Source organism: Antechinus flavipes, chromosome 2, assembly GCF_016432865.1.
Source record: "Antechinus flavipes isolate AdamAnt ecotype Samford, QLD, Australia chromosome 2, AdamAnt_v2, whole genome shotgun sequence".
Lineage (NCBI taxonomy): Eukaryota > Metazoa > Chordata > Mammalia > Dasyuromorphia > Dasyuridae > Antechinus > Antechinus flavipes.
The window spans coordinates 51,453,260-51,480,614 of NC_067399.1; the positions used below are offsets into that span (position 1 = coordinate 51,453,260).

Sequence of the window (27,355 nt, forward strand, 5' to 3'; positions counted from 1 at the left end):
TTAGCTGAACCGGGGCAGGACACAGGTACAGCCCACGGGGACACTGATGTATTCTATCTGGAAGGTGAAGGCCCCTGGGGTCACTTGAGCATCTCCCTTCAGAGCACAGGGCTTGCGGCGGAGGACCATCACTCTCTGTTCCAATAGAATTGAGTTTAATGAAGATGTCTCCCGACCCGACTTCATGTCGATACAACCTTTGCACAGGCACTCGGCAAAAGCCAGTTTTTGGGGATACCGGTTCTCATCCATGTCAATTCTGCAAGACAAAAAAAAAATGAATGAGCATTGATTGAGTACCTACGATGTACCAGGCACTAACTACTGCTAATTCCTGGTGATACAAAAAGAAGCCAAAAGCTGTCCCTGCCCTTAAAGACCTCAAAGGATTATAGAAATATAAGTGATCATCAAAAGGCAATTATCCCTGGGGAGCTGGAGCATCCTAAGTCCATATCTACCGTTAATAACTAAGGTAAGGGACAGTGAGCTGGTTCAGTGGATAGAGCACAAGTCCTGGGGTCAAGAGTAACTGAGTTCAAATCCAGTCTTAGACACTTACTACCTGTGAGATACTGAGAAAGTCCTGATTGACTCAAAAAAGGCAAACAAGTAAGGTAATAAAGGGCACAAAGAAAGGGGGTATACCCCTGGAGGATCTCAAAGAGACTTATCCTCTGTTTTGGTATTTTGCCAATTTCTGTTTCCCTCTCTGCTGAATATCCCCAAACCTGTTGTAGGCAATAATTTTCAATTCTTCTTTATCCTTTCCCCAATTAAGATCAATCAAATTATTGACAATTGAGGGGATTGGACAGAGCCTCCTGTACATCGAGAGAAGCAGGTCATTCTAACAGGTACTTAAAAGAAAACTCCATCCAACTAATAAATATATATTCTCCACCTCCAGTACCAAGGCAAAGAGGGAGTGGACCTGCCCCTCCTTTCTTCCATATCTCTTAAGGCTCCTCCCACTCAGGAGAATTCTTTCCCCATTCAAGGTTGCTCTTGATGTCCATTTTGACAGCATGTAATTTTGTGAGAATCTTAGGCTGGATGTTGAAAATTCAGGATTTAGTCCTGATTCTGTTGTCAATGAGATAGCAAATTCCTTTTCCCCTGTGTGTCACAATAAAATGAGAGGAGTGGCCCACGAGATCTCCAATGTCTCTTCCAGTATGAATGCTCCATGTGCCAACAATTGTGTGCTCTAAAGGTTCCTTCAGTTCCGACACTTCCAGCTCAAAGGTCATTTTTATAGTGCTGGGAGCCTGACTGCATCTATGCAAATGTATTCTTATACAAGAATATACAAGGCTGCAAGGGCAGCCTTCTCTGAGCCCCTAGTCTGCAGACTTCTGTGGGGCTTACTGTCTGTGGGGCTTACCGGTATCTCCACGGGGAGAGGGATCGCTGATGGAACTCTGCTTCGTACACATTTTCTAGCTGGAGAGCTGTACATCGGGACTCTTGGAGTTGCCGATGTCTCCGACCTCCAGCCAGGTCACCAGCCTCCAGGCCTGACACCAGTGCAGCAGGCAGAGAGCGGGCCGACCTGGCGGCTTTGCCCATCAGGTGGAGAGGAAGATGGCCGTGGGACAGCTCCTCAGGAGGGTAGCAGCGTGAAGTCTGGTGAAGATTTGGAGCTTCTGAAGGTAGCCAGTGTGGGTGCCAGGAGAAGCAGGCGGGGAAAAAAAGGAGGAGAATCCAGGCAGGGATCTGAGGGAGACAGATTTGGGGGGAAGGGAAGATTAGTGGGGGACTCTTTGTGGGACTGGGGACTTATTGCTCCTTCTGGCAAGCCCTGGGAAAATCTGCCAACTTAGTTAGCTAGGATGTCAGAGCCTCTGGGAGGCAGGACACCTTCATCCACCAGGGGAGAAGTACTTTTTCCACCTGCCCCCAGGACAGAGGGACTCCCTAGTTTCAAAATCATCATGACCTTCTATCCCTTCTTAACCTCTTATGTTATGGACCCCTTTAGCTCCTGGGGAGCCTATTCTGTTCTCAGAATAAGATTCTCAAATGCATAAAATAAAATATACAAGATCAGTTATTTCAATTATATAAAAAATGTTCTGTATTATTTTATCAAAATATATTTGATATTTTTCTCATCTAAGTTCTCAGATCCCTCAAATTATTTCCAAAGGGTCCATGGACCTCAGGTTAAGCTAGCTGGGACGTCAGAGCCTCTGGGAAGCAGGACACCTTCATCCAGCAGGTGAGAGGTACATTTTCCACCTGCTCCCAGGACACAAAGGCTCCCTACTTTCAAAGTCACCACAGCCCCCTATTCCTTCTTAATCTCTTATGTTATGGACCCCTTCAACTCTGGTGGAGCCTATTTCCTTCTCAGAATAAGATTCTCAAATGCATAAAATAAAATATACAGGATCAACTCTGCCAATTATATCAAAAACATTCTCTTGTATTTTATCAAAATATATTCTGTATTTTCCCCATTTAAGTTCACAGATCCCCCAAATTATTTTCAAAGGGGTCCATGGACCTCAGGTTAAGAATCCCTGCTCTGAACTTTTTTCTAATGACTTCAGCCAAAGAAATAAACAAAAGTCTACTTCCCAATCCCCTACCATAAACTCTTTCCTTGTCTATATCCATCCCTTCAATTCCCCCTCACAGGTTCAAATTTTCCCCCCCAATTTTACCTCCCTACCCAACACATTCTAACCACCAAGGGGAGTTGGAAATTATTCTTCCAGTTTTATTCAGGACAAAGCTGGGGCACCCAACTCCATGACCAGAACCCAATGTACTGCAAAAGTAGGAGTAGAAGGGAGGGCAAGAGAGGAAAGAAGATGACTATTTCAGCCCCGGGTTCTTTCTTCCTCCAGATCACGTTGCCAATCCCAGGAGGTCCAGTTTTCATTGTCTCTCTCTACCTCCATCCCTCCCTTCCCATCAATGAGGGCCAGCTCAGCCAGTAACACATCTCCAGCTGGTGAGTGGCCAAGGTGCCTCCCACACTAGGCACTGATGCTCTTACCATGACAGGGGACTCCATTGGTTTCAGGAGGAAGAAGTGGAGGCTTCTTTTTGGTCCTCTCTGGTTCTACAGCAGGCACTGTCAAGGGGTCTATTTGGGCTCTGCTAGCTCTGCTAGCCTCCTTATACTCTGGCAGAGAGGGCGGAACACACCTGCGGAAACTCCAGGGGAAAACATTCCTCTGTTAATGCTCTGCTCTTCCTCCTTTGTAAGGAAGTGCCATAGCTCAGTTTTTTTCTCCTCCCAACAATGATCTGGCCTTTAAACGGGGGGGGGTGTGAGAAGACGCTTCCCAGAGAGTTCAAGTTTCAATGTCACTTTGACCTCCAAGGTTTTTGAAGTACTCCATCCAGTTTTCTTCTTGAAGTTATTGCACAGACCTGATCTGCTGCCTACTTTCCCTCTCCAAATCTGTTTCACTCCTATCCTCTCCACAATCCCATCTTGCCCAGTCTTCACTCTATCTTCTCATTCCCTCTTCCTCATTTCATTTCATGTCCTCCTCTCCACCCAATTCTTTAGCTGTTCTTTACAAGCCCACCAGCCTTGGCCCTCAGTCTAATGAACCCCATTCTCAAACCCCAAATTTTTCTGTCACCAGCTATTTCTTTTTAGAAACCCATTTCCCTGTCTATATTATTTTGAAACACATTTATCCATGACCCTAACCCCAAAGCCATCCTCCCCATCTGTATCTCTCCAAGAATCCTTTTTCTCAACCTCACTTTCACAAGCAATATCCTCTTTCCCCTTTCCCCAAATTTTGCCTCCCCTTCCTTTTCCTATACTAATCCATTTCCCACATAGAAGATAAATAATTTACTATTTCTTTTTTTTTAAAATAATTATCTAACCAGGATTTACTTAGGATTTTCTTTTTTTTTTAGTACCCCAACATTTTATTCCAACTATAACAAAGGAGAGCTTTGTTTCAGGCATGAGTAGGGAATAAAATGAACTGTTTAACAAACAGACCCCTGTTGACACAGGTAAAGGAGGATAGATAGATTCCCTTCAAAGAAGTCTGACCCTTTGAGAGGCAGTATGACTTATTATTTTTAACTCCTCCTTCCTTTCTATAGACAGGCTCCAAGGGTCCATTAGAAGGAGTAACATTGGGCAGGGAAAATTTCAGGGTTTACCTTCTGATTTTCTGAAATCCATTTTCCTTATTATTTTATCTAGAAACACATTTATTCATTCCTCTCATCCCAAATCCATTCCCCCCAACCATACCTCTGCAAGGGTCATTTTTCTCAGTCTCATTTTCCTTCACCTCTTTCCCCCCTCCTCAAACCTGTGCCTCTCCTTACTTCTCCCATACTCATCCATTTCCCTAAATGGCTTGCTATTTTTTAATCCCCACCTTCCTTCCTACAGGCAGGATGCAAGGATCCACGAGGAGGAGAAGCATTGGGCAGGGAATTCTTTGAGCCCTATTTTTCTACTCTGAAAAATGGGTCAGTGACTCCACTCTCTCCCTCCTCTCCACCTTTCCTTATTCCTAGGGCTCCCTTTTTAAGAGGAGAGGAATTCATGGTACAAAAGATGCATGAAAAATGAGCCCCTCAGACTGAACTGCATATACTGTTTTTCCCATTAATTCATATCCCAACCTTTCAACTCTAAGAAGACTGTAAACTTTTTGAAGGCAGGGCTCATTTTGAAACTCCTGTGGAACCTGATGTTGAGCACAATGGCTGACAGGTCCCAGTAAAACATTAATCTGTTCCGAGAGTCATAATATATTAAGATCTGGAAGGGATTATTTAATGCAACCTCTTCATTTCACACAGAAAAAAATGGTCCCAGAGTCCAATTAAGTACACTTCAATCGACATCTAAAAAGATTGTAAATATACAGAGCACTATGCTGCATTCTGGGAGGGATAGAAAATATTGCTAAGACATGGTTCTTGCCCTCATCGAGCTTACGGTCTTATAAAGACATATAAAACTATCACACATATAACTGTCACACAAAATATTACATAGTAGATGAATTAGAGAGGTACAGATAAAGTATTATATGAGGGAAGAGCAGGAGAAGGGGAAGAAGCTATTGCTAGGAAAAGTCAAGGAAAGGTTCATGGAGGTAGTTGCATTTCATGAATGGTTGGGTGGTGCAATGGAAATCGTGTTAGTCCTAAAGTCAGGAAGACTTAAATTTAAATGCAACCTTAACCTGGAGTTACCAGGTGAGTGACCCTGGGCTAATCACAACCTCTCTACCTCAGGATATGAGGATGAAATGAGGATAAAATAGCATCTACTTTGTTTTCATGACGGATCAAATGAGATATGTATAAAGTACTTTGAATACTTTAAAATGTTACACGAATACTAGCTATTATTATTATTTGTTGTTATTATTGTTTGGTCATTATACTTGTATCTGACTCTTTGTGACCCCATGTAGGGTTTTCTTGCAACTGGGAGTGGTTTGCCATTTCCTTCTCCAGTTCATTCTCCAGATGAGGAAACTGAGGCAGAGTGAAATGACTTGCCCAGGGGCACACAGTTAGTGTCTGAACTAGACTTGAACTCAGGAAGATGAGTCTTCTTGACTCCAGGTCCAATATTCTAATCACTGTGCTGAGGGATGAGAAATGTTGAAGGGTGAGAGATACCCTAACAGTGATGGTGTGGGTCCCCAGGCTGATATCACAGGTTTTTGTGAAAGAATTCTCAGTCCCCGTCTTCAAATAAGGAGACTTATTTTTTTTTTCTTTTTTGGCAAAAAGTTTCCTGTGGGAATCAGGTAGCTTTCTCAGAGCTAGGAGATTCAAGTGGGTGGGGATCTTTCTTAGGAATTTCCCCAGGCCGGGTGGCCAACCCTCCACAAAGATCAGGGAGACAGGGTCCTTATTATATCAACTGCACTTCCTAGTTGTCCCATTGTTGTTGTTGTTGTTAAATAGTTAACAGGAGGAGAGAAGACATTCTGGACTTAGGGAATGTCATCATCCATCGTTTGGAGAAAAGCAAGGTTGGAGGTAGTCGGTTACTCAATTTGGTTACAAGGTAAAGGAATCAGTAGTGTTAGATAAGGCAAGAGGGTCATCCTGAATTATGGAGCATCCTGAATGTCACAGAGCTGTGATGGCACTAGTGGCTGAGCCAGGCCCTCTGACTCCCAGGCTGGTGTTGAATTGATCCAAAAAGGTAACTGGATCCTTGGAAGAGGCAGATTAGGAACTTGCCCTTCTCCTTTCCCCCTCCTCCCCATTCTTTTCCACCAACTGACTACCATTAATGCTACCATTACAACTCCATCTTATGTCTGGTCACCGATGACTCCCTTTTACATCCAGGAGCAAGCACAAAAACATGTTTGAATAGTTTCTTGGCCTAAGATTAAGTATAGGAAAAAAAATCCCGTTTGGATTTTCAGCACAACCCAGCTTCCTTCCTACTTTTCCAGTCTTTTCATGCCCTACCCCCCTCTCACTCTTCCATCCAGCGACCATGGCCTCTTTCAATGTGGCTTGAATTCAACCTTCCAGCTGTTCTGGGTTGTTCCATGGCTGAAACAATTCTTCCCCTCCTCATTTCTGACTCTGGCCTTTCCTGGCTTCCTTCAAATCTCACTCAGCCTATTCCAATCACCCTTCATTTTAGTACCTTCTCTCGGAGATTATCTCCAATTTATCTTGTTTATATCTTGCTCCTCCATAGTTGTTTGCATAGTTGATTGCAAAGTCTTGAAGGCAGGGAATGTATTTTCCACCTTTGTTTGTATCTCCTGTTCTTAACACTGGAGTTTAAGAAATGCTTGCTGATTTGACTTTGACTATCTCTTTCATCTAAAGTTTTATTTTCTATTGGCAAGTGATAGCTAGCTGGAAGATAGCAGACTTTGAAATGAGAAAATATAGTTTCAAATCCCAACTCATCTACTTGTACTCTTGGACTTAGTTTCCCCATTTGTAAAAGGAAAGGATTTTGATTACATGACTTTTGAGATTCTTGAGATTTCTGAATCCCATGATCCTCTATTCCATTGCCTTGCCCTGGGAATAAATGGTTAAAGCCTGTTTGAACTTCCATGTGGATGAAGGCTCCCAGGACAGGATTGAGAGAGGTAAGAGGGAGGTAAAGGGAGACCCAGATGCTGAAAGAGGGTAGGAAGGGAAATGATAGGAAAAGAATTAAGAATAGTAGAACAGGTGGAAATCTAGACTTAAAAGGCACGGAGAAGACCTTCCCTCCCCAAATACACTTTTCCCACGGTACCCAGGACTGAATTAAGGTACTGCCAGCTCCACCCATTCTCTTTAAAAAATTAAATGGGCTAAGACATTAAGCAATCCATCACTAGTATCAGGGGATTTCAGAGCTCAGAACAGTATCGTCAGGGGAAGAACAATAGATTGGGACTCAGAGGATGTGAGTTTAAATGTAGTTTTGTGATTTATAACCAGTGTTCTTGGGAAAGTCAGAAATTAATGATCTTACTGAGCTTTGGTTTGGTCATCTGTAAGACAGAAATGGCAATTTCTGACCTCAAGCAATTAACTCCATTTGCCTCATTTTCTTCATCGGGTAAATGAGCCGGAGAGAGAAACGGCAAACTACCCCAGTATCTTTACCAAGGAAACCCTGGACAAGAAGAGTTGGATACGATTGAAAAAGAATGCCTTCAAAATGAAGGCAAAGTGGTAGACAGAGATTTGACATCAGGAAGATAATGAGGAAGAAAAAAACGGGGGAGGGGAAAGCAAGTATAAAAAAGACTTTCCCCTATTACTCTCAAAACCCATTTGGTCCTTTTAGTACCTAGAAGCAAAGACACCGGTTATCTCAAAAGAATGTTAGAGAGTATTTGGACAATGTTGGGAAACTAAACAACTCTGTAACCATTAATTATCCATTGTTAAAATGAGCTTGGATTCAAAATCAATGAACAAATAGTTCTCAAAGGGAAAGTTGCAAATGAAGTCATATGAAAACTCATTCTGAAACACTGAGAGATGCAAATCAGAATAATTTGAGATCTTACTTCACATTCAGAAAATTTCAAAGGATGACAAGCAATGGAAATATTCAATATTGCAGGTGCTTTAGAAGGAATAAGTCTAATGATCATACTATTTTTTTTTCTTTTTTTTTTAAATTTTTTATTTAATAATTACATTATATTGACACTCGTTTCTGTTCCGATTTTTTTTTCCCCTCCCTCCCTTCCTCCACCCCCTCCCCTAGATGGCAAGCAGTCCTTTATATGTTGGATATGTTGCAGTATATCCTAGATACAATATATGTTTGCAGAACCGAACAGTTCTTTTGTTGCGTAGGGAGGATTGGATTCAGAAGGTATAAATAATCCGGGAAGAAAAACAAAAATGCAGATAGTTTACATTCGTTTCCCAGTGTTCTTTTTTTGGGTGTAGCTGCTTTTGTCCGTCATTTATCAATTGAAACTCAGGTCTCTTTGTCAAAGAAATCCACTTCCATCAAAATATGTCCTCATGCAATATCATTGTTGAAGTGTATAATGATCTCCTGGTTCTGCTTAATGATCATACTATTGGTGGTACTGGATTTGGCCAACCATTCTGGATTAATAACATCTTTAAAAAGTGACATAATACCATAATCTTTGCTCCAGAGATCTCCCTTCTGGGTATCTAACCCAAGGAAACCAACATATGCCACAAAATATTCAGAATAGCGCTTTTTGTATGAACTAAGAACCAGAAATTAATAAGATGTCCATTGATTGGGGAATGGCTCAGCGCATCATAGTATATGAAGATATTAGTACAATAGGGACAGCTAGATGATTCAGTGGATAAAGTGCTGGACCTGGAGTTAAGAATACTCACCAAGTGTGTGAGCCCAAATAAGTCACTTAACTTCTTCTATTTGTCTTAATTCATAGGGGAAGACAGTGGCAAACTACTCCAGAGTCTTTGCCAAGAAAATCCCAAATAGGGTCACAAAGAGTTGGACATAACGGAAATGCCTGAACAGTGACAGGCATGAGACACCCGGGTAATAGTGTAAGTGAACCAATGCAGAGTCCATTAAATGGAATTGTAAAGACAATCTACACAATGACTCTGAGGATGTAAATGGAAAGAACAAACAAACCAAAACTTAAATGTGACATAAACGATTATAAAGCTTGTTCCTGTAGAAGAGTTTGTCTCCCTTCTTTTCAGAGGTGGGGAAATATGGGCATTGAATATTGTAAGTCAGCTTATTGGTTGGTACTTTTGAACTGCTTTAAAAAAAATTTTATTAGTAAGAGGTGATCTCCTGAGTAGAGGAACATGGAGGGCTATTTTTGAAAAAGGTAATGTAAAAAAAGATTTCAAAAAAAAATTCAGAACAAAATAAACTCAAGTATTCTTTCTGGAACTCACTTTGCCTGGGACTCATCTATAAAATGGAATTCTGGTATTCGGAGAGTGATAGAAGAAGAGGGAAAGAATAAAGGAGAAAGAGAACAAAAAGATGAGAGGAAAAAGAAAAAGTTAAGAAGACAAGCATTAAGTGTATTTCTCTCTCATCACCCCAAAGTGAGTTCAGTTCTGTAGTGCTTCAAAGAATTCATCTCTGTGCCTCAGTTTCTTCATTTGTCAAATGGGGATACTCATTTCTGCTCTGCCTATATCTCACCTTGTTAGGATCAAAAGAAAGCACCAAAATGAAAATATATTATAGAGAATAAAATATACAACTGCAAGAGATTATTCTCATTGTTTTTATTAATTATTGCATCTCTCCTGTGTCTTTATGAATTGCATGTTCTAGGATTAAATATTTATCAGAATTGGCTGCCTTTGGTCAGAACCAACCTCCCTCTAGTTCAGGGTTCTGCCTTTGACATGGACAGTAGATTGAAGACAGGAGTAGAAGGACAAGATTTCCTTTAGAAACTACAACTCTAAAATTAGGATCTACTTTTGTTTCTTACAACAATTCATTTATTCAGGATAATTGAAGAATTATAAATGATAATCAGCAATTAAAGAAATATTAAGATAACATGATAAAATTAAAATCATACAATAAACCATCAGCTCTAAAATATTTTTGATTTTTAAAGTGAATTTTAACTTTAATAAAAAATGAAGTCAAAAAACACACCTGTTTGTTATAAGCTCCTTTTTCAGTGTATTTTGGGAAAGATTAAATTGTAGTTATCTTGGTTCAAAGGTTCAAACATCTTAGTCGTCTTTCCTTTGTATTGCTTTGTTGTTGGCTCTAAATGGCTACTTTGATTCTTCTTTCAGGGTGCTGCATCTTTTCATATATGTATTCCTATATTTCTTTGTATTCTTCATAGTTGTTATTTCTTATAGTGTAACACTATTTCATTAGTTTCATCTGTCACAATTTTGCCCGCTTATTCCCCATTTGTTGTAAATGCCATTAATTTATGGAAACTTTCTATGGTCTGCGGTGGGTGATTTTGGCCAAGTGATGTCACTTCTATTTTTTTTTTACTAGATTGGGACTTAATAGCTAACTTTTACATAGTGTTTTAAGAGTTGCAAACAAGTTTATTTCATTTTATCCTCACATCAATCCTGGGAGGTAGATGCTTATTACCCCTGTTTTACAAATAAAGGAACCAAGGCAGACAGAAATTAAGTGACTTGACCGAGGTCACATAGCTAGGAAATGTCTGGGGTAGGATTTGAACTAGGACCCTCCAGACTCCAAGCTTAGTATTCCATACTATGGTGACTAAGATCACTAAGTTTCAAATCTTAGGTGACTCTCTTTTGTAAAACAACAAATGAGGAAACTGAGTAGCAGAGTGTTCAAATCCATGAACACAAATATGGGGCTTTTTCCTTCCTGCCTCATGCATGATTAGATTGGAAAAATTTTGGACTAGTTAATTTCTAAGATTCCTTGAAAGTTGGAAACTCTATGAACTATTAATAGTTTTGGTTTATAACAAGTTGCACAAGTTTATAACTCAGGGGATGGTGTACAAGCTTTTCATTTCTACATGACAGAATATTGAGTTAGATCTAAAAAGAGGAAACATTGAGCATCAATGCAAAATTTTAACACTTGGGCTCCAAAAGTCAATTTCACTAGTACAAAATTGGGGAAACATGGCTAGACGATAGTTTGTTGGAAAATAATCTGGGTTTCTTTGAGCGACTACTATACCTGTTGACAGTGCAATAGGACAGCAGAAAGAGATATGAGCTTAGACTGCTTTAAGAGAAGCAGTGTCCCGAATAAGGAAATGTGATAGCCTCATATCCTCTTCCCTGATCAGAGAGATCTTGAATCTTTTGTTTTGGAGGGAGTCTGGAGAAGGTTAGCCAGGATGGTGGCAGGTCTTGAGACGAGGCCATTATTTGTGGGGATTCTCTGGGGATGTTGAGCTTAAAGAGAAGACGTAGGGAGAACATGATAACTAACCTTCAAATATTTGAAGGGCTGCCTTGTGGAAGGATTCACTTTGGGAAGTTTCACAGAGGCAGATTTAGGCTGAGTGTAAGGGTTCTGCCTCTAGAGAGAGAGATGGGTTTTCCATTATTGAAGGATGAAGTAGGGCAGTTGGTCACAGACAGGTTGGACTCCATGAATAGCCTCTCAGATCCCCTCCAGCTCTGAGGTTCTGATGATTTCAAGTTATAAGGGGAAATGGAATATCTGGTGATCCCAGGATTTGTTAGACAAGTTACTTCTTTTCCTTTCTCTTCCTGCTTAATCATTTCCTCTTACGTTCTTTGCAGAAAATCTTTCAATGAAATCTGGGAGGTGATCAGTGCACGTAGAACTTCAGAGCAGCTTGACTCATCCCCAGCTGGACCTCTTTTCCTTTTTTTAAGCCAATAATCATCTCTAAATTCCTGATTTGGACTCCGACTCCACTCAGCCTTAGTTTCCCCGAGAGAGCAAAGTTACTGCTTATCACTTGCTTTGCTATTGGATTCAGGAGGGATCAAGATCAAAATGTCTCACAGGCAAAAGTTTTGACTAAGATCACCCAGTTTCGATTCTTAGGTGACTCTCTTCTGTTTTACAGATGAGGAAACTGAGTAGCAGAGTTCAAATCCATGAACACAGATATGGGGCTTTTCCTGCTTGTTGGATATGGAAGACACCTCAGGACATGGTATCTTAGAACAGGGGATGTTAATGAAAATATTACAATAACCTGGGGTTGGAAAGAGCCATATGAATCCAGAGAGAGAACTATGGAGACTGAATGTGGATTGCAGCATAGTATCTTATCTGTATCCATCTTCATGAGTTCAAATCTAGCCTCAGATACTTCCTAGCTGTAGGACCCTAGGTAAGTCACATAATCCTGTTTGCTTCTAATTCCTTCTCTGTAAAATGAACAGAAGGAAATGGCAAACCACTCCAGTACCTTTACCAAGAAAACACCAAATGGGGTCACAGAGAGTTGGACAGGAGTGAACAACAATGGGTGTGTCTGAGACTGTGGCAACACTGGTGCCGGATTCCTAGGAGGGGCTGTTCCATGTCTAGGGGAATGCTTAGTGGGTCAAGAGTCTGGCTTTTCCTCCCTCCGTTCCCCCTGGCACTTGTACTCTGGCAAAAGCAGACTTGGAGGCACAAACACATATGTAATGTGTAAATGGGGGGCAGAGATTTCCATCCCTTTGCTCTGATGATGTGGCAGAGAAGGGTTTTTTTTGGCTTCAGAAGTCTTGTTTGTTGTGGTTGTTCTTTCTGAAGATTCTCACACAACAGCTCTCTCTGAGTCACTGACAGGCTAAAACAAGTCAGAATCACAAAAAGTTCAAGCCCGATTAGTTCTTAGATGTCCAGTGTCTTCATTTTCTAAAAGGGGAAACAAATCCAGAGGGGAAGGATTTATCCAACGTTATCCGTCAGGGAAGTGACTGAGTCTGGCCTCTTGCACAGAGAATGGGATTCCAAATTCCATGGTCTCTTTTGTGCGCCAACATCTTGGTTCTCTTGCCGGCCAAAATACAAGGTCCAAGGTCCGCCCTCCACTAGTCGGATAGAAAGGAGCTTCGGAGTCTTGCTCCACACTTAACACACGATAAGTCATTTGTCTCTGCGTGCAAGAAGGAAACAATAACATTCTTTCTGACTCACTACCCAACAACCTCTATGAGACTGACGAGGTCATTGGCCAAAATGAATAGCTCCATCCCGTCTCCGGGAGCGCAGGGCTCTCCTCAGGATCCTTACTTTGCTAAATTTAGGGGAAACTGTAGGGGATGGAGCAAAAACTTTCTCAGAATTGGGGAGCGGAAGTTGTGGTTGCTTCCAGGTTCATTTTTTTTCAGCAGCTGGATATCTGTGACCTTTCTCTGATCCATTTCCTCTCAGGTCATTGCCAACTACCTGCCAGGCTCAAGAAGTCTGCTAGCGGTTGGGGAGGGGAAAGGTCCTCGGTTGGTCCGGGCTCCTAGGGGGCTGCAGAAGCGGGTAGGAGGGAAATTCAGTTCCCAGGTCTCTGCATTGCTCTTCTGGGGAAACGGGGCTCCCCTTTGGGGATTAAGGAGGGTCCACAGCGAAGGGAAGGAGAAAGAAGGGTGGGGAATAATTGTAATGGCAATTTTTAGAAGGCTTTAGAAAGGGCTCGCTTTACACTTCCTCCCTCTCCCGGCGTGGGGGGAAGAAAGGGGGGTAAGGAATGGGGGCGGGGAAGAGTAGGACACGTATTAGCTTTATTTTACAGAAGGGGAAACCGGGGTTTGCAGAAAGGAAGACTTGATCACCGCTGGAATTCAGGGAAGGCTCTAAGTTCGGCACCTCGTGGGTGGGGATGGGTGGAGAGGTCACGTAAGCCGGGTGCGGAGCGGGGAGGCCAAGGGACGTGTGACTAGGGGGCTGGGAGGGAGCCGCTGCTGGGCAGCCCCGGGCTGGGGCAAGCGGCAGAAGTCCCAGGTTGGGCAAGATTGGAAAGGGCCCGCGAGCAAAGAGTGGAGGCCGCCGCGACCTCGCGGCCCCGAAGGGAAACCGAAGGGACTTCCTCCGCCGCCCCAGATAGCGAGGGCCCCGAGCCAGGGCCCCGCCCAGCAGCGCGCTCCGCCGCCCCGTCGGCGCAAGGAACCACCGAGGTACCAGTTCCGGGACTGTCGCCGGCTGGGTGGAGAGACGGCTCTGTGAGCTGACATGGAGACGGGAAGGGAGACAGAGAAAGAGACTGAAGGAGACAGAGAAGGGAGAGGCAGAAAGAGGACACGGAGGGAGCGGAGCCACGGAGGCAGGGGAGCCACGGAGGCAGGGGAGGCACGGAGGCAGGGGAGCACGGAGGCAGGGGAGCACGGAGGCAGGGGAGCCGCGGAGGCAGGGGAGCCACGGAGGCAGGGGAGGTACGGAGGCAGGGGAGCCACGGAGGCAGGGGAGCCACGGAGGCAGGGAGGCAGGGGAGCCACGGAGGCAGGGGAGCCACGGAGGCAGGGGAGGTACGGAGGCAGGGGAGCCACGGAGGCAGGGGAGCCACGGAGGCAGGGGAGCCACGGAGGCAGGGGAGCCACGGAGGCAGGGGAACCACGAGGCAGGGGAGCCACGAAGGGAGCGGAGCCACGGAGGGGGAAGCGCAAAAACAGACGCAGAGGAATGGGATTCTCGGAGGAGGAGGAGACGCAAAGAGAGAAAGAAGAGATCATAACACTAATAAATCACCTTAACATGGCACATAGCTTTGCCCATGTTACCGTCTTGAGTCTTAATAGCAGCTTGGTATTTAGCGTCATCTCTATTTTATGGAGGAAAATTTACAGTGGCAGGTGAGGTTTAGGAATCCGTCTTCCGGACTCCCAGGCCAGCCCTCTCTCCACCAAGACAAGACTGGGGCATCTCGGGAAGAGAGCTGACTTGGGATTCCTAAAACATGCGTTAGAATTTGCGCCCTGTCACTCACTCCGTCTGTGACCTCTTTGTAAAACGAGGAGCCCGGGATTAGATAATCTCTGTGACCGATTTTGATCCCGAGATCTAAGATTTCCGAGATCCCGGAAAGAAAGAAGGAAAAGAGGGAGAGGACAAAAGCGGGCGAAGAGAAATAGAAGCAATGCTGCCAGGAGGCATTGCTACAGGTCGGAGCACCTGCAATTATCAGACATGCTTTAAAAAAAAATCTCCCTTTAACCAATGGAAGCTCAAGAGTCTAATAAACTGCAGATTCTATTCTAAAGTCCTCCAAATCCTCTTCCCAACTCCAATCACTAAATGAAGGACATATCCTTCATACTACAGGTAAATCAGGTAGACTAGTGGGAAGCGCAAAGGCCTTTAGCAGACACTTACTAACTGTGTGATTGGGTAATTCACTTGAACGTCTCTAATTTGCTCCAATTTCCTCACTTCTAAAATAGGGATAATAATAATAGCACTTAGCTCCCAGGGATCAAAGACCACGCTTATTTGCAAAATGCCTAGTCCACAGTAGACACTATAAATGTTAGCTATTATTCTTGTGATCCTATTGGTTATTAGGCAAATAACTTTGTGCCTCTATTTCTTATTTGTGAAATGGTAATTTAATTCACTTTAATAAACATTTATTAAGTGCCTACCATGTATTATGCTGTTCTAGGATACAAAGAAGAAAAAAAAGGACCCTCAAAGTACTTACATTATAGAGGAGAGGGAGTTATAGCACAGACAAATATAAATATGAAATATGTACAAAGTAACAAAATTAGAAGAGAGTGGATAATTAGGAAGATTCAGGAAAGCCTTTGTATAGGTATGGCACCCATTCTATGCTTTGAAGTAAGCAAAGTGGAGGTGAGGAAGGGGTTTATTCTAGATGAGCATAATGGAGTGCAAAAGGATGGAGACTGGAAAGGAAATTTTATTATATGAGATTCACTATGAATGAAAAAGTGTAGAAGGGGATTAATAGGAAACGCCTAGAAAATATAAGTGGAAGTCAAGGTGTGAGGTCAGATCTTAGCTTTGACAAACTCACTTGGAAATTATGAGGATTAAATGAAAACTTTAGTTTTAACACTAATATTTTCCCAGTAATGATATGGCAGAAAAAAAAAAAAACAAAAACAGGACTCCTTTTCTGAAAAGTCACAATTGCATGTGCTCCCAGAAGAGGTTACAGAGTATTATAAAAGCTGTAACATCGAAAGGAAAAGTCTTAGATATTTATAGCAGTTACTTGTAACAAGAAATTGGAAACAAGGTGCTCACTGATTTCGAAATGGCTGAACAAATTGTAGCTAATGGTTCAAAAGAAGTTATGAAAATAAGGAATTTAGGAAAGTTGGACAGATGAAGTAATTCAGACCCAAGAGGATAATTTCTAAAATGATCACGATCATTTAGGAAAATACTAAAATCAGATCAATGCAGTGTCCAATCTGGACATTTCTTCAATCACACAACCAAAGCTCTGTACAGTCAGCTTAACCCCTATGGATTCTGGTTCTAATGAAATATTGAATATTCACATTTTGGTTGATAAAGAATAGGACAATGATGAGGGTCCTCTGGTGATCTTCATTGCTATCTCCCCACTGCCTCACTTCTCCATGACATGCTATCCCTGATAGATCAGGTCCCAATTCCTTTTGACTGGCTTTATGAGAACACAGTATTTCTCAATCCCATTCTCCCTTGGGCAGTCCATGAAAATCTTTTGTCTCCTACCACCATCCTTAATGTGTCTTCTCCAGAAATTTCATGCCAAGCTACCCGCCCAGTAATTACTGAATCACATTATCTAAGTATCCTTAAATTCTGTCTTGCCCTAGGGTTAATGATTTTGGAGTTTTGGAGGTGTCGCTCTTCTGAATCACGGTTCTACAATGATGTTCCTTCTCTCTCTGTCTTGTCTTATGAAAATTTATGCATTCCTCAAAAAAAAAAAAAAAGGAGGGGAGAGAATGAAAGTGGATTTTGCTCTGAGAATTTGATAATTTCCTAATATACCTCAAGATAATTGGGTGACCCTTCTAGGATCACCATTCATTCACTGATCAATCATTTATTAAGTGCCTATATAAAGTTTTGTCTTGATGCTGGAGAAGATATAAGATATGGTCTCTGTCCCCAGAGAGCTTACAATTTAGTTGGGGGAAGGGGAGACACAAGGGTGTAATAGTTCAAAGAATTATAACAGAGGAGTCAACAGGGTGGGGGGGCATTCATTGCTTCAGATGGTGCTTACAGAATTACCTTTGGGTCATTAAGATTCTGTACCATGATATATTTGGTCTACAGAATCTTATTGAATCGGCTCATCTCTATTCCCTTCTCATCATATCCCAACAACTGCATCCATATCTTTTTCTAGTGGGTTGACAAGAGACCTCAGTGAAACCTTCGATCCATTTCTTCTATCTAATCTGTTGCCTGTCATACCGACTAGTCATATTTGTTTAGCGCATTTGCCCACATGAACAATTGTAGTTTACTTTTTCTTTTTTGCTGAGGTGATTGGGATTAAGTGACTTGCCCAGGGTCACACAGCCAGGAAGTGTGAAGTGTCTGAGGTCAGATTTGAACTCAGGCCCTCCTGACTCCAGAGACAAAATTCAGGGCTGGTGCTCAATCTACTGCACCACCTAGCTGCCCCTGTACTTTACTTTTGTAGAATTCTTCATGGTTAAAACATTCACATATATACATTTCATTAGTGGGCCAGTACCTGTTATTATCATTTGATAGATAATGACACAGTCTGTGAGCAGCTAAATAATTTGCCAAATAAAAACTCATTCACAAAATGCTTTATGGTTCTCAAAGGAGTTTCACATCTGGCTCTTCCCTGCCTCCTTGTGGAGTCTGGTAGGCCTTGGCATAGTCTAAATTAATAATCAAATAATTAGAACAGGGGACCTTAATCCAGCGTTTAGCACAGAGCTTGGAGCATAGCAGGTGCTTCATAAATGCTTACTGACTGATCTTGGGGTCTAGTCCAATCTTCTTTCACACCCCCATTTTACAGAAGTAATGGGTCTAGAGGGAACCAGCTCAAGGTCACACGAGTAGGGGGTTGGCAGGGCCAGGATTTAAAGCCCGTTTCCCCAGGTCAGAAGCTGTGCACCTTTCCCTATTGCCTGTCTGGGATTCTTCATCATGTCCTCTCCCTTTCCCTGATGGATTTAACCCCTCCAAATAGCCATTAGCATGTTAAACCAGAGCCGGAGTTCCAGCTCGGCCCCTTAACCACAGAGACATGTGACTTTGGACTGGTTCTAAGACTCCTTATCTCAGAAACGAAGGGGGTTTCACCAGATCAACTCTGAGGTTCTTTACAACTATTTGCCACTCTAGGGTTCCTTTCTTCTAGGATTTCCTGTCTTCGCATAAAGCATCCCTGAGTTAACATGACAGGAGGTGGAATGGGTCATCATGGCTACATCATCCCCTTGTTCTTTACCCCAAAATGTAGTTGCCTGTAACACAGATAATATACTTTTGTTATTTACGTGGGAACATGCTCAGTAGTTTTCTATATCCTTTGCATACCCTTCCACATTCACCTACAGAAATAACTTAAATTTATGTAATTTAGTATTTTTAAAAAAATCACTTTTGAATACATCAATTGATCTAATACAATCCTGTGAGGTAGGCAGTCTGAGCTATGATTATGGCCATTTCACAAATGAGGAAACTACATAAAGCTCCGGGAAGTTTTGCCCCAGAGTCAGATCAACAGCAGACTTAGAACTCGGGATCTTAAGGTCAGTCTTCTGGCCGCTGTACATTTTATTTTGCACTGTAAAACAGCAGGGACTATTTGCAGATTGTGAAAAAGTCTATCACTGGCACAAGTGCAATGGAGTACTTTGTGGCAAAGATTACAGGTGATCCTCAAAAGGCCAGGACTGAGGCTTTCTGCTGAAAGTTTCTTTTGAGTGACTTCCAAAGAGCCCCAGTCATGTGTAAAAAATGAAGGAGTTAAGATTGGATGGCCTCTAAGCTACTTTGGCAGCTCTGAATATTAGTTCATAATCCTCCCCAACATACAGAGCTCAGAGCTAGCCTCTGGAGTCCTGTGGTCAATAGCTTCATTATGAGGTGTTAGTTGGATCCTGTGCTAGGAATCAGACAGCATGGGTTCTAGCCATGGCTCTACACTATTTAGCTGAAGCTGCTTGGGAGGTCAATTCCCCTCATCTGTATGATGAAGGTATTCAATCAATTGAGTTCTAAGCTTCTGATTCCACAGCCAGATGATCAGGAAGGGTGGTTCTGGGTCTAAGATGTTAAGATTCTATTTTGTAAGCCTTTCCGCACCATTTTTTATCAGAAGAAAGCAGCTAGTCTCTGTGGATGTCTACAATTAAACTATCAGGCCATATGTTTTCCCAAACCATAGAGGGCTGCGATTATGGAAAGAAGCTTGGTTTTGGAAAGTGAAGAGCTGGACTCAAGTTCCAATGATTATAGACAAAATTCCTCCATTAAGAAGAGAATCAATCTACTTGTACTATCTCCTTCACAGAGTTGCTAGGTCAAATGAGATGCCAGAAAATGTTAATTCTTACTAAATGTCCGGTCCATAATATTAATTCTTTTGGCATTTCTGTTGGAAATAGCACACAATTTCAGAGGCCATCTGAAGAAGCTTTTTCTACTACTTATTGAACTTGTTTGAGATCTCAGCGACAAATAATCTCTTACCTTTAGCAGAAACTAACCAGTTGACTTTTGGATAGTTCTGATTTTTAGGAAGTTTTCCTTCTATTAAATCTAAATTTCTCTTTCTCCAACTTCTACCCCACAAACTGATGCACAGAATAAGCATGTCTGGTTGAAGAGAACTCAGTAAGTACCAGCCTTAAAAGTTATGTCCACACACATAGGCCTTTAAAACAAAGTAAACAGAAATGAGCCACATTTACCCCACATTGGATTGATTATATTTTAAGCCTAGTTCACAAGAGAACAAAGCTGTATATTTATTAGTCACCAAGCTCTAGTGCTGCCAGATGATTTATCTAGGTAATAGCCAAAGCATAAGCCATTTAAAATGAGCTAAGTCAAGCTATTCTCACTAGGTGGAGTAAGAGAAAACTTTTAAGTTAAAATCAGTAACTTGTTCTCTGGAACAAGTATTCTTACTGGGGAAGCGGGGGGAGTAGGGAGAAGAATTTGGGTGGGTCTCATGTGGGAGACATATTTCCAAGCATTACATACATCAAAATATTCCTGGCTCTTGGAAAGGAACCCATGAAAGCAAGAATACGAATTGAGCTAATTGACCAAACATTTGAAAACATTCTACTCATATCACATTCCTTAAATCAGCAATAATGCCTTCCTCCCTTGCCCTATCATTTGAACATTTAATTGTGTAATGGATAAAAGCCTTCAATTGGGAAGCTAGGGATAAATCTGACCCTTCCAACATCTCACAGTGAGGATTTCTCAATTTAGATCTGACTTTCCTCACAAGAAAAGAAACATTAGTTTAAGTAAATAGGTGTAGAGTCTTTCCCTTTCCTGACAAATTAGGATATTTAAATTCAATCTTGTGGAACTAAGAAGGTTCACAAACTATCCAAGATGGGAGGTGTTTCAGTTTGGTTCTTGTGAACTTTCATTTCATCTGGTGAAAAATGTTTCTCATTTTCTAAACACAAGTCCAGTTATGGTCTGGCAGTAAACCGAATAAAATTTCAAGTATCCAAAACAGTTAAGATTTGGTTACTTACAAAATCTGCTTTGGATTGCAATCTTATCTTCATCATCCTAGGCAGTATACCACGGCAGAACAAATTCTGGACTTTGCATTAGGAAATCTAGGTTCAAATTCCAGGTCTGACACTTATTAGGTGTGTGACCATAAGAAAGTAATTTAACCTGAGTTTATTTCCTTATCTGTTAAAATTATGAAAATAAAAAAATATATAATTAACTCAATTCACACCAATATAAACATAGGAAAAGCAAACCAAATCCCAACTTTCATGTTTAATAAGTCTAATGATTTCATCCTGACCTCAGAGTTGTGCAAGAGAATCAAAAAACTGAAGGAGTAAGAAAATAAGCCTTTAGACGGTGTCCCTCTGATGACATGTCTTCTGAGAACTGTGCTTACTGGACAAATTAGCCAAATATTACAGTTTAGCTGATGTCTAATACTACACACTTCTTTTAGAGTCTGGCAAAATCATTGTTCTGAGCTCAGTATCCTTTTCTTTTGAAGGTAAGCATGGATGAGAGTTGACCTCGAACAAACTGAGGTCACTAAACAGCCAAGAGAGCAGGCTTCTTGATTTAAGGCACTTCCACGTAGATGACAGCAGAGCTTTAGCAGATTAATTTTCCTCCTCGGCCCCTAGGTTATTCACACGCGGCACGCTGAAACAAGTCTTCTCTCCTGACCTGCACTCAGGAACTGCAGGGAGGACGGGGCCCCAACACGTGCCGTGTACCACGATGCCCCGGATGAGCCTCCTCGGCTTTCTCCTTTCAGGCCCGCAGAAAAATGCCACCGACAGGTTGTCTCTGCAGAATGTAGTCAATTCAACTTAATTGAGAGTCACCAGCACGACAAGTCAGGGAATATGGCAAAGACACTCACTGCTCTCAAGGGAACCTGCCGAGATGGGAGGCTGGGCCGAGTCACCTAGGAGTCCGGCGCCCCAGGCTTTAGTTTTGAATCTGTACAGTGAGGCTTTGATGTGTATCTCCAATTTCACTGTACCTCATCTGTATTTTCATCAAGATAAGAGGTCAGACCTGGAAGAAAAGTGCTCTGTAAGCTACTGTTAAACTAGGACAAATGGAATCTATGATTTCTACTCCTTAAAGCATCAATTTCTGGTTGCGTGGGTGAGGAGATCCAAAGATTAAGAGTGGGAAATGGGAGAAGAGTCACACTCCAACACACGCAGACATGACTAAAAGGGCAGGAAGAACTGTTTATCAAAATATTTTATTTTAGGAGACCCCCTCAAAAAAAAAAGACCCTCCTCATTAGACAGACGCCCCAACAATACCCTTGCTTTTTTTTTTTTTCTTTTTTAATCAACTAAAACAATCTGATGCTTAAAATAAAAGACAGGAAATATTTCCCAATCAGACTTTAGTCAAGAATATATATATATCTATTTCTATATATATATTTTTGATCCTGGGGATGGGGCAAGAGAGGGGAAGATGTTGCCAGTAGTTCACAGAAGTACTCGGTTTTCTGGTTACACAGGAAAGAGAACGGCATTGCTGAAGACACAACACACAGCAAGGCGAACTAGAATACAACTCGTGGCTAGCAGGGGGTCGGTGGAGGAAGTGGGGAGGAAAAAAGAAAAGAGTGTGTGGGGGGAGGGGTATCCGATGGGGCTGCAAGGAGGAGTCCAGGATTTATAATTTACATTGAGAATGCTGCCGCGTGTGCCTCCGCCTCGGTGCCGACCGGCTCTGCCTCTGGGGGTCCTGCTCTGGGGGAGAAGGGGCTGATCCTTGGTCTCAGCAGCTGGGAATCAGAGTCATCTTCATTACGTGGGCAGCTTCTTCTCCAGCTGAGAAACTTTTTTTTTCTTTTTTTAATTTTAAAAAAGAACCGCAGCCAAAATAAGACATTAACTGCACAATCCAAAATGGCTGCGCTTACACTATTTATAAAAACACGTAAGAGTCTCTATGGGCCCGGCCGGGAGCTATACTTTCCCAGGGATTTTGGCCCGCTTTCGAGCGATGGCATCCTCCACGGCCTTCAGTTGCTTCAAGAGCTCCTCGCGTCTCGACAGCGTGCTTGACTTCCCGGACTTGGCACCAGTTGTGGCCGGGCCCCCGTCCGAAGCTTTGCCGGGGACACTGGTGACTTTGCTCGAACTCTTGGACTGTGGGGACAGCTGGCGTTTCCTGGGAAGGAAGAGAGAGAATGGTAAGAAAGCGGCGGGAGGAGGCTAAAGGGAGCCTCCCGGCCCAGAAGGCAAGAGCCCAGTGGCTTCAGGACTGAGCTCCTCCTTTGCAGGGAGCTGTTTTGGGGAAATGCATGAAGTGATGTCTGAGAAAATGAAGGGTCCAGGGTGTCTCTGAGGCATCAGTGCAGCATTCCCACTTCTCTCAGGGCTCTTGCTACAATCTCATGTTGAGAAACCGACTTCTGGTACCAGGCTCGGGGGGCCCCCGACTTCTGGTACCAGGCTCGGGGGGCCCCCGACTTCTCCCCAACCGCTTCCTTTAGGCAGCGCCTGGCCTGGCAAGACTAGGAGAGGAGGGACCTCCTGGTGCGACTTTAGCCAGGCCCAAAGCACTCAAAGGCCCTGCTGGTGGCTGCACCATTCCATCAGTCTGCAGTCTCTGCTGAAGTCTAATCCAAACTCTCCCTGTGTTATTTTCTGCCCCGAAGATCAGATTCTAAAATATTAAATGGCATCACTTCCTGTGAAAACTAAGTTGGGAACATGCCCAGCTCCCCTCCCCCATTCAGGAAGCGGCAGAGTTCCGCTTCTCCCTGGGATGGGGACTAGAAGAAATAAGGAAGACCACCCATGTAGGAGAATAGGCCCATGTAGGGCCGAGGTCTGTGGCCCTTTGTGCCTCTGCCTCATCTCTCTAGGTCTTTCCTTCCATGCAGTTCCCCTCAGGACTCTAGAATGAGTTTGATAAAGAAATTTTTGGGCAAGTGACACTTGTAGCAAAAGTACTAGAACCTCAGAGAGCCAGTGAAGACCTACTTTCTGGAAGGGATCAGCGGACCCTAATTGTCCTTTAAAATGGAAGCATCATGAAAAGATCAACATTTAATTGACTCATTCAAAGCTCCATTTTACAAATGAGGATACATGATGCTCCAGCTCTTATCACTTCTTGAGGTTCCCTTTTGCTGTTCCATTTTTGTCTTGTTTCTCTCAGTGCTTGTGCACAATGTTTGGTACATGGTAGGCACTCAATAAATTTTCATTGACCAAATGCCACCAAGCCTTTAGTTATTTGCTGCTTACCAGCAACTTTTTTAGCAGAGGAGGCAAAACTCAAGTCAGTCTATTTGTTAACAGGACTTAGGAATTATTTGAACAAAAAGTTAAACTTAATTAAAACAAGGATTTTACAGTATAAATGGATATTATTCATACTCCCTTAGCTTTTTAATAGATTTCTTTGTTGCTTCTATGCTAGGGAGCACAAGCTTAGGTTGGCAAGGCTTTTGGGACTGATTGATGACTGAGGATGAAAGCTAGGATCAGAGATGTTTATCTCCATATTGGTCACAGGCCATTGAGCTTCATGGCTGGAGACTGTTGGGGGGGATCTGCTAAAGCATAAAGAGGTGGTCACCTATGCTAGTGACTAACATCCCTGAAGACCGAGGCATTCTCTAGCCAGGAGTCTTTTCTGTTTAGCCAAGCCTCCTTTGTTCTTTTATGAACTCACAATCAGGAAAGTTCTCTTCTCTTACAGTAATGGAGTCACTGTATGTATCTATCTGCCAAGGAAGACAGAAGAGGGGACTCACCTATCTGGTTGAGTCAGAGGTGGTTTGGGGTTCTGTCCTCTCTGGCGTTCCTGTTTAGGAGAAGAGATTCTCCCACCTGGCTTCCTATCACGAGAACCTGGAATACAAGGTGAAAAACAGTTACTTTTTCCATTTCATGACTTGCCAAGATTCCCTCAATCTCCAATAGTCACATTATATATATTAAAGGTAACCTTTTTTAAATTTAATTTTTTTCCAATTACATGTAAAGATGGTTTGCAACATCCATTTTTGTTATCATTTTGAGTTCCAAATTCTTCTCTTTCCCTCCTTAAAAGAGCAAGCAATCTGATATGTCACACACGTACAATCATGTCAAACATATTTCCACATTAGTCACGGTGAAAAAGAAGAATCAGAATAAAAGGGAAAAGCCATGAAAGTGATCTGCACATAGAGTCCACCGAGTCTTTCTGTGAATATGGATGCCATTTTTCTTCTTAAGTCTTGTGGAACTGCCTTGGATAATTGTATTGCTGAGAAGACCAAAATATATCATAGCTGATCATTACACAATGTTACTGTTATTGTGTACAACATACTGCTCATGTCACTGGGTTTTTTGAAATCTATCTGCTTATTATTGCGTACGCAATAATAGTATTCCAGCACATTTATATGTGTATTACAACTTGTTTAGCCATTCTCCACTTGATGGGCAATCCCTCAATCTCCAATTCTTTGCTACCAGAAAAAGATCTGCTAGAAATATTTTTGTTCATGTGAGTCCTTTCCCCTTTTTATGATCTCTTCTGAATAGAGGAATAGTAGTGACATTGCTGGATCAGAGTATGCAGAATTTTATAGTACAACTGCTTGGGCAGTTTCAGATTGCTCTCTAGAATGGTTGAATGTTCACAACTCCCTCCACCGACAATGCATATCTTCTCCAAGATTTATCATTTTCTTTTTCTGTCATATCAGTCAATATGAGAGGTGTGAAGTGGTACCTCAAAGTTGTTTTAATTTGCATTTATTGAAGATGATCTTAAAGAATATGACAATTTGAGATTACATCATTAACAGGTGAGGTTTAGCTTACTTTTAAGGAAAAGTCTTAATTATAGCCCAGATCACTTAATTTCCTTAAGAAAAATGGCTCCTCACTTAATTTCTAAACCAACCTAGGACCAAGGGAGGACGTTTCTTTTCAAGTCCTGCAAAATGTCATAGAATTTCCAGCAGACACAGTTGGAAGGGGGAAGCATATCATGAATTATGTTTCCCTTCATGTCAAACCTCTTTCTTCTGCACTCTTCCAATGCCCCAGTAGACACTGCATCCCAGCCCATCTTCTCTAGTATTAGCTAAGCTCTCTAATATTTCCTTATGAGGAGCAGCAACAGCCAAAGTCACAGATACTTGCAGAGTTTCCTCCTTTTGCACTGTTATCTTCCTCCTCTTCCCTTTGAAGTCCACTCTGTCCACAGATCCTTTTACTATTGTGGCTGCTGATCTGTCTCCAGGCCTTCAGTCCCTATTTCAGAATTTTCCTTTTCATCCTAATCTCCATTACTAATATTTGAGAGATTTCAAAATACACATTCTGTTTATTTGTCATATTTAAATGTTTCTTTTAGTTGCTAAAGGTGGATTAGAGGATTTGAATAGACATCAACTCTCTCAACTCCCATGGCCTACAACAGCCTTCTACCTCAGCCATACATAGGGATAGTCAAAATCTGGATTTCCCCATCATCCATAAGTATTCTCCCTTTAAACTCTGGAATTGAAAATACTCTGTGCAGGCATAACCTCAATCTCTGCTGCCTCATTCTAATTTTATTTCTTATCATCCCTTCTTTTTTTATGTCATTTTTGTTCTGGTCTTGTGTTCCTTCTTTCACAATCTCAATTTTAATAAATTAGTTCAGCTGTCCTCTTGAATTTCTTACTCTTTTCCCAATTCTACTGTTCATGTCTTGTTAAACCACAACCTTGGGGGTACAGGTGAGGGAAAAACAAGACATCAATTACCACTACAAATATGTCTCTAATCTTAATTGGGTTCTCATTGCATTAAAAAGCAATTCTTCCATTTCCTTAATTCTCTTTCCCATTCATCACAGTGACTGTTCCAAACTTCCTTTCTTTCCTTTCCTTAAACTCTTCCTGAGCACCTTTATTCCTTCCTCTTGACAAAGGCACTCATCTCATCCTTGACTGAGATTTTTTTTTTAAAGCTTCTTTTTCTTTCATCTTACCTTGCAACGACATTATGCTCCACCATTTCATTCAATCTTTGATTAAAGAGAAAGGGCATATGTGTTCCTTCTCCTTACAAAGGCCAACAAACCCAGAGAGCCACAAGATCCTATTTCTTACTGTCTCCTCAAAAAAACTTTCCCCACTATAATATTTTCGATCTCTCTCTCTCTAGCTTCCTTTCCTGTTATCTAAAAACACACCAAGTATTCCCCATTCTTAAAATCTTTTCTCAGGGCTTTCTTCCCTTTTCAAACTTCCTGAATAAATCGTCTACTCTTGATATTTCTATCTTCTCTTTTCTCACTCCAAAACTCTTCATTTTGACTTCATTACTTAAATGAAATTGCTAGCTCCAAAATTACCAATGAGCTCTTAACTGACAAATCTGATGGTATGTTCTCAAACCTGATCTTTCTACAGCCTGTGACAGTGCTGATATAAATGGGAAATGAAGTAACATGTATGTGCAAGAAACAGTAAGTAGGCTGGTATGATTAGATCAGAGAATGTGCAGTGGGAAGTCATCAGTAGGGTAAATAAGAATGTTAGAAAGCCAGGTCTCCTAGATACTCTCTTGTCTCTGGGTTATTGATACTATTTCTTGGTTCTCCTACCTGGTACTTCTCAGCATGCTTTGAGGGATCATATAATCCATGACATGTCCATTAATTCTGTCTTTCATGGCCATTCCTGAATCCTCTTCTCTTTTCTTTCTATATTCTCACTATCACCATCTCCCATGGGGTTCA

The 27,355-nt window shown here is 42.0% G+C and overlaps 2 protein-coding genes across 4 annotated transcripts in view; both read right to left on the reverse strand.

The window, feature by feature from the left end:
• IL17C (interleukin 17C) lies at positions 1-14,694 on the reverse strand. Its single transcript, XM_051973536.1, has 4 exons — positions 14,656-14,694; positions 13,748-14,080; positions 1,388-1,719; positions 1-259 (listed from the first exon to the last, which is right to left on the reverse strand). Exons 1-4 carry the CDS (start codon positions 14,692-14,694, stop codon positions 1-3), a joined length of 963 nt encoding a protein of 320 aa, XP_051829496.1.
• A 7,138-nt stretch (positions 14,695-21,832) lies between these two features.
• The window catches only part of ZC3H18 (zinc finger CCCH-type containing 18), an 83,759-nt gene continuing 78,236 nt past the window's right edge, over positions 21,833-27,355 (reverse strand). For all 3 annotated transcript variants that reach the window (XM_051974799.1, XM_051974801.1, XM_051974800.1), the window contains exons 17-18: positions 24,378-24,474; positions 21,833-22,780 (exon numbers count right to left, since the gene is read on the reverse strand). In XM_051974799.1, coding sequence (XP_051830759.1) covers positions 22,576-22,780; positions 24,378-24,474 — 302 coding nt within the window. In that variant the 3' untranslated portion in view covers positions 21,833-22,575. The remainder of the gene's footprint in view (positions 22,781-24,377; positions 24,475-27,355) is intronic.

Coding starts and splice junctions, on each gene's coding strand:
- IL17C (XM_051973536.1), bottom strand. CDS start 14,694: ATGACGCTAAATACCAAGCTGCTATTAAGACTCAAGACG. Junction 14,081..14,655: donor TGCTATTAAGACTCAAGACG/GTAACATGGGCA, acceptor CTCTCCACCCAG/CCGGCGACAGTCCCGGAACT. Junction 260..1,387: donor CTCTCCCCGTGGAGATACCG/GTAAGCCCCACA, acceptor TTTGTCTTGCAG/AATTGACATGGATGAGAACC.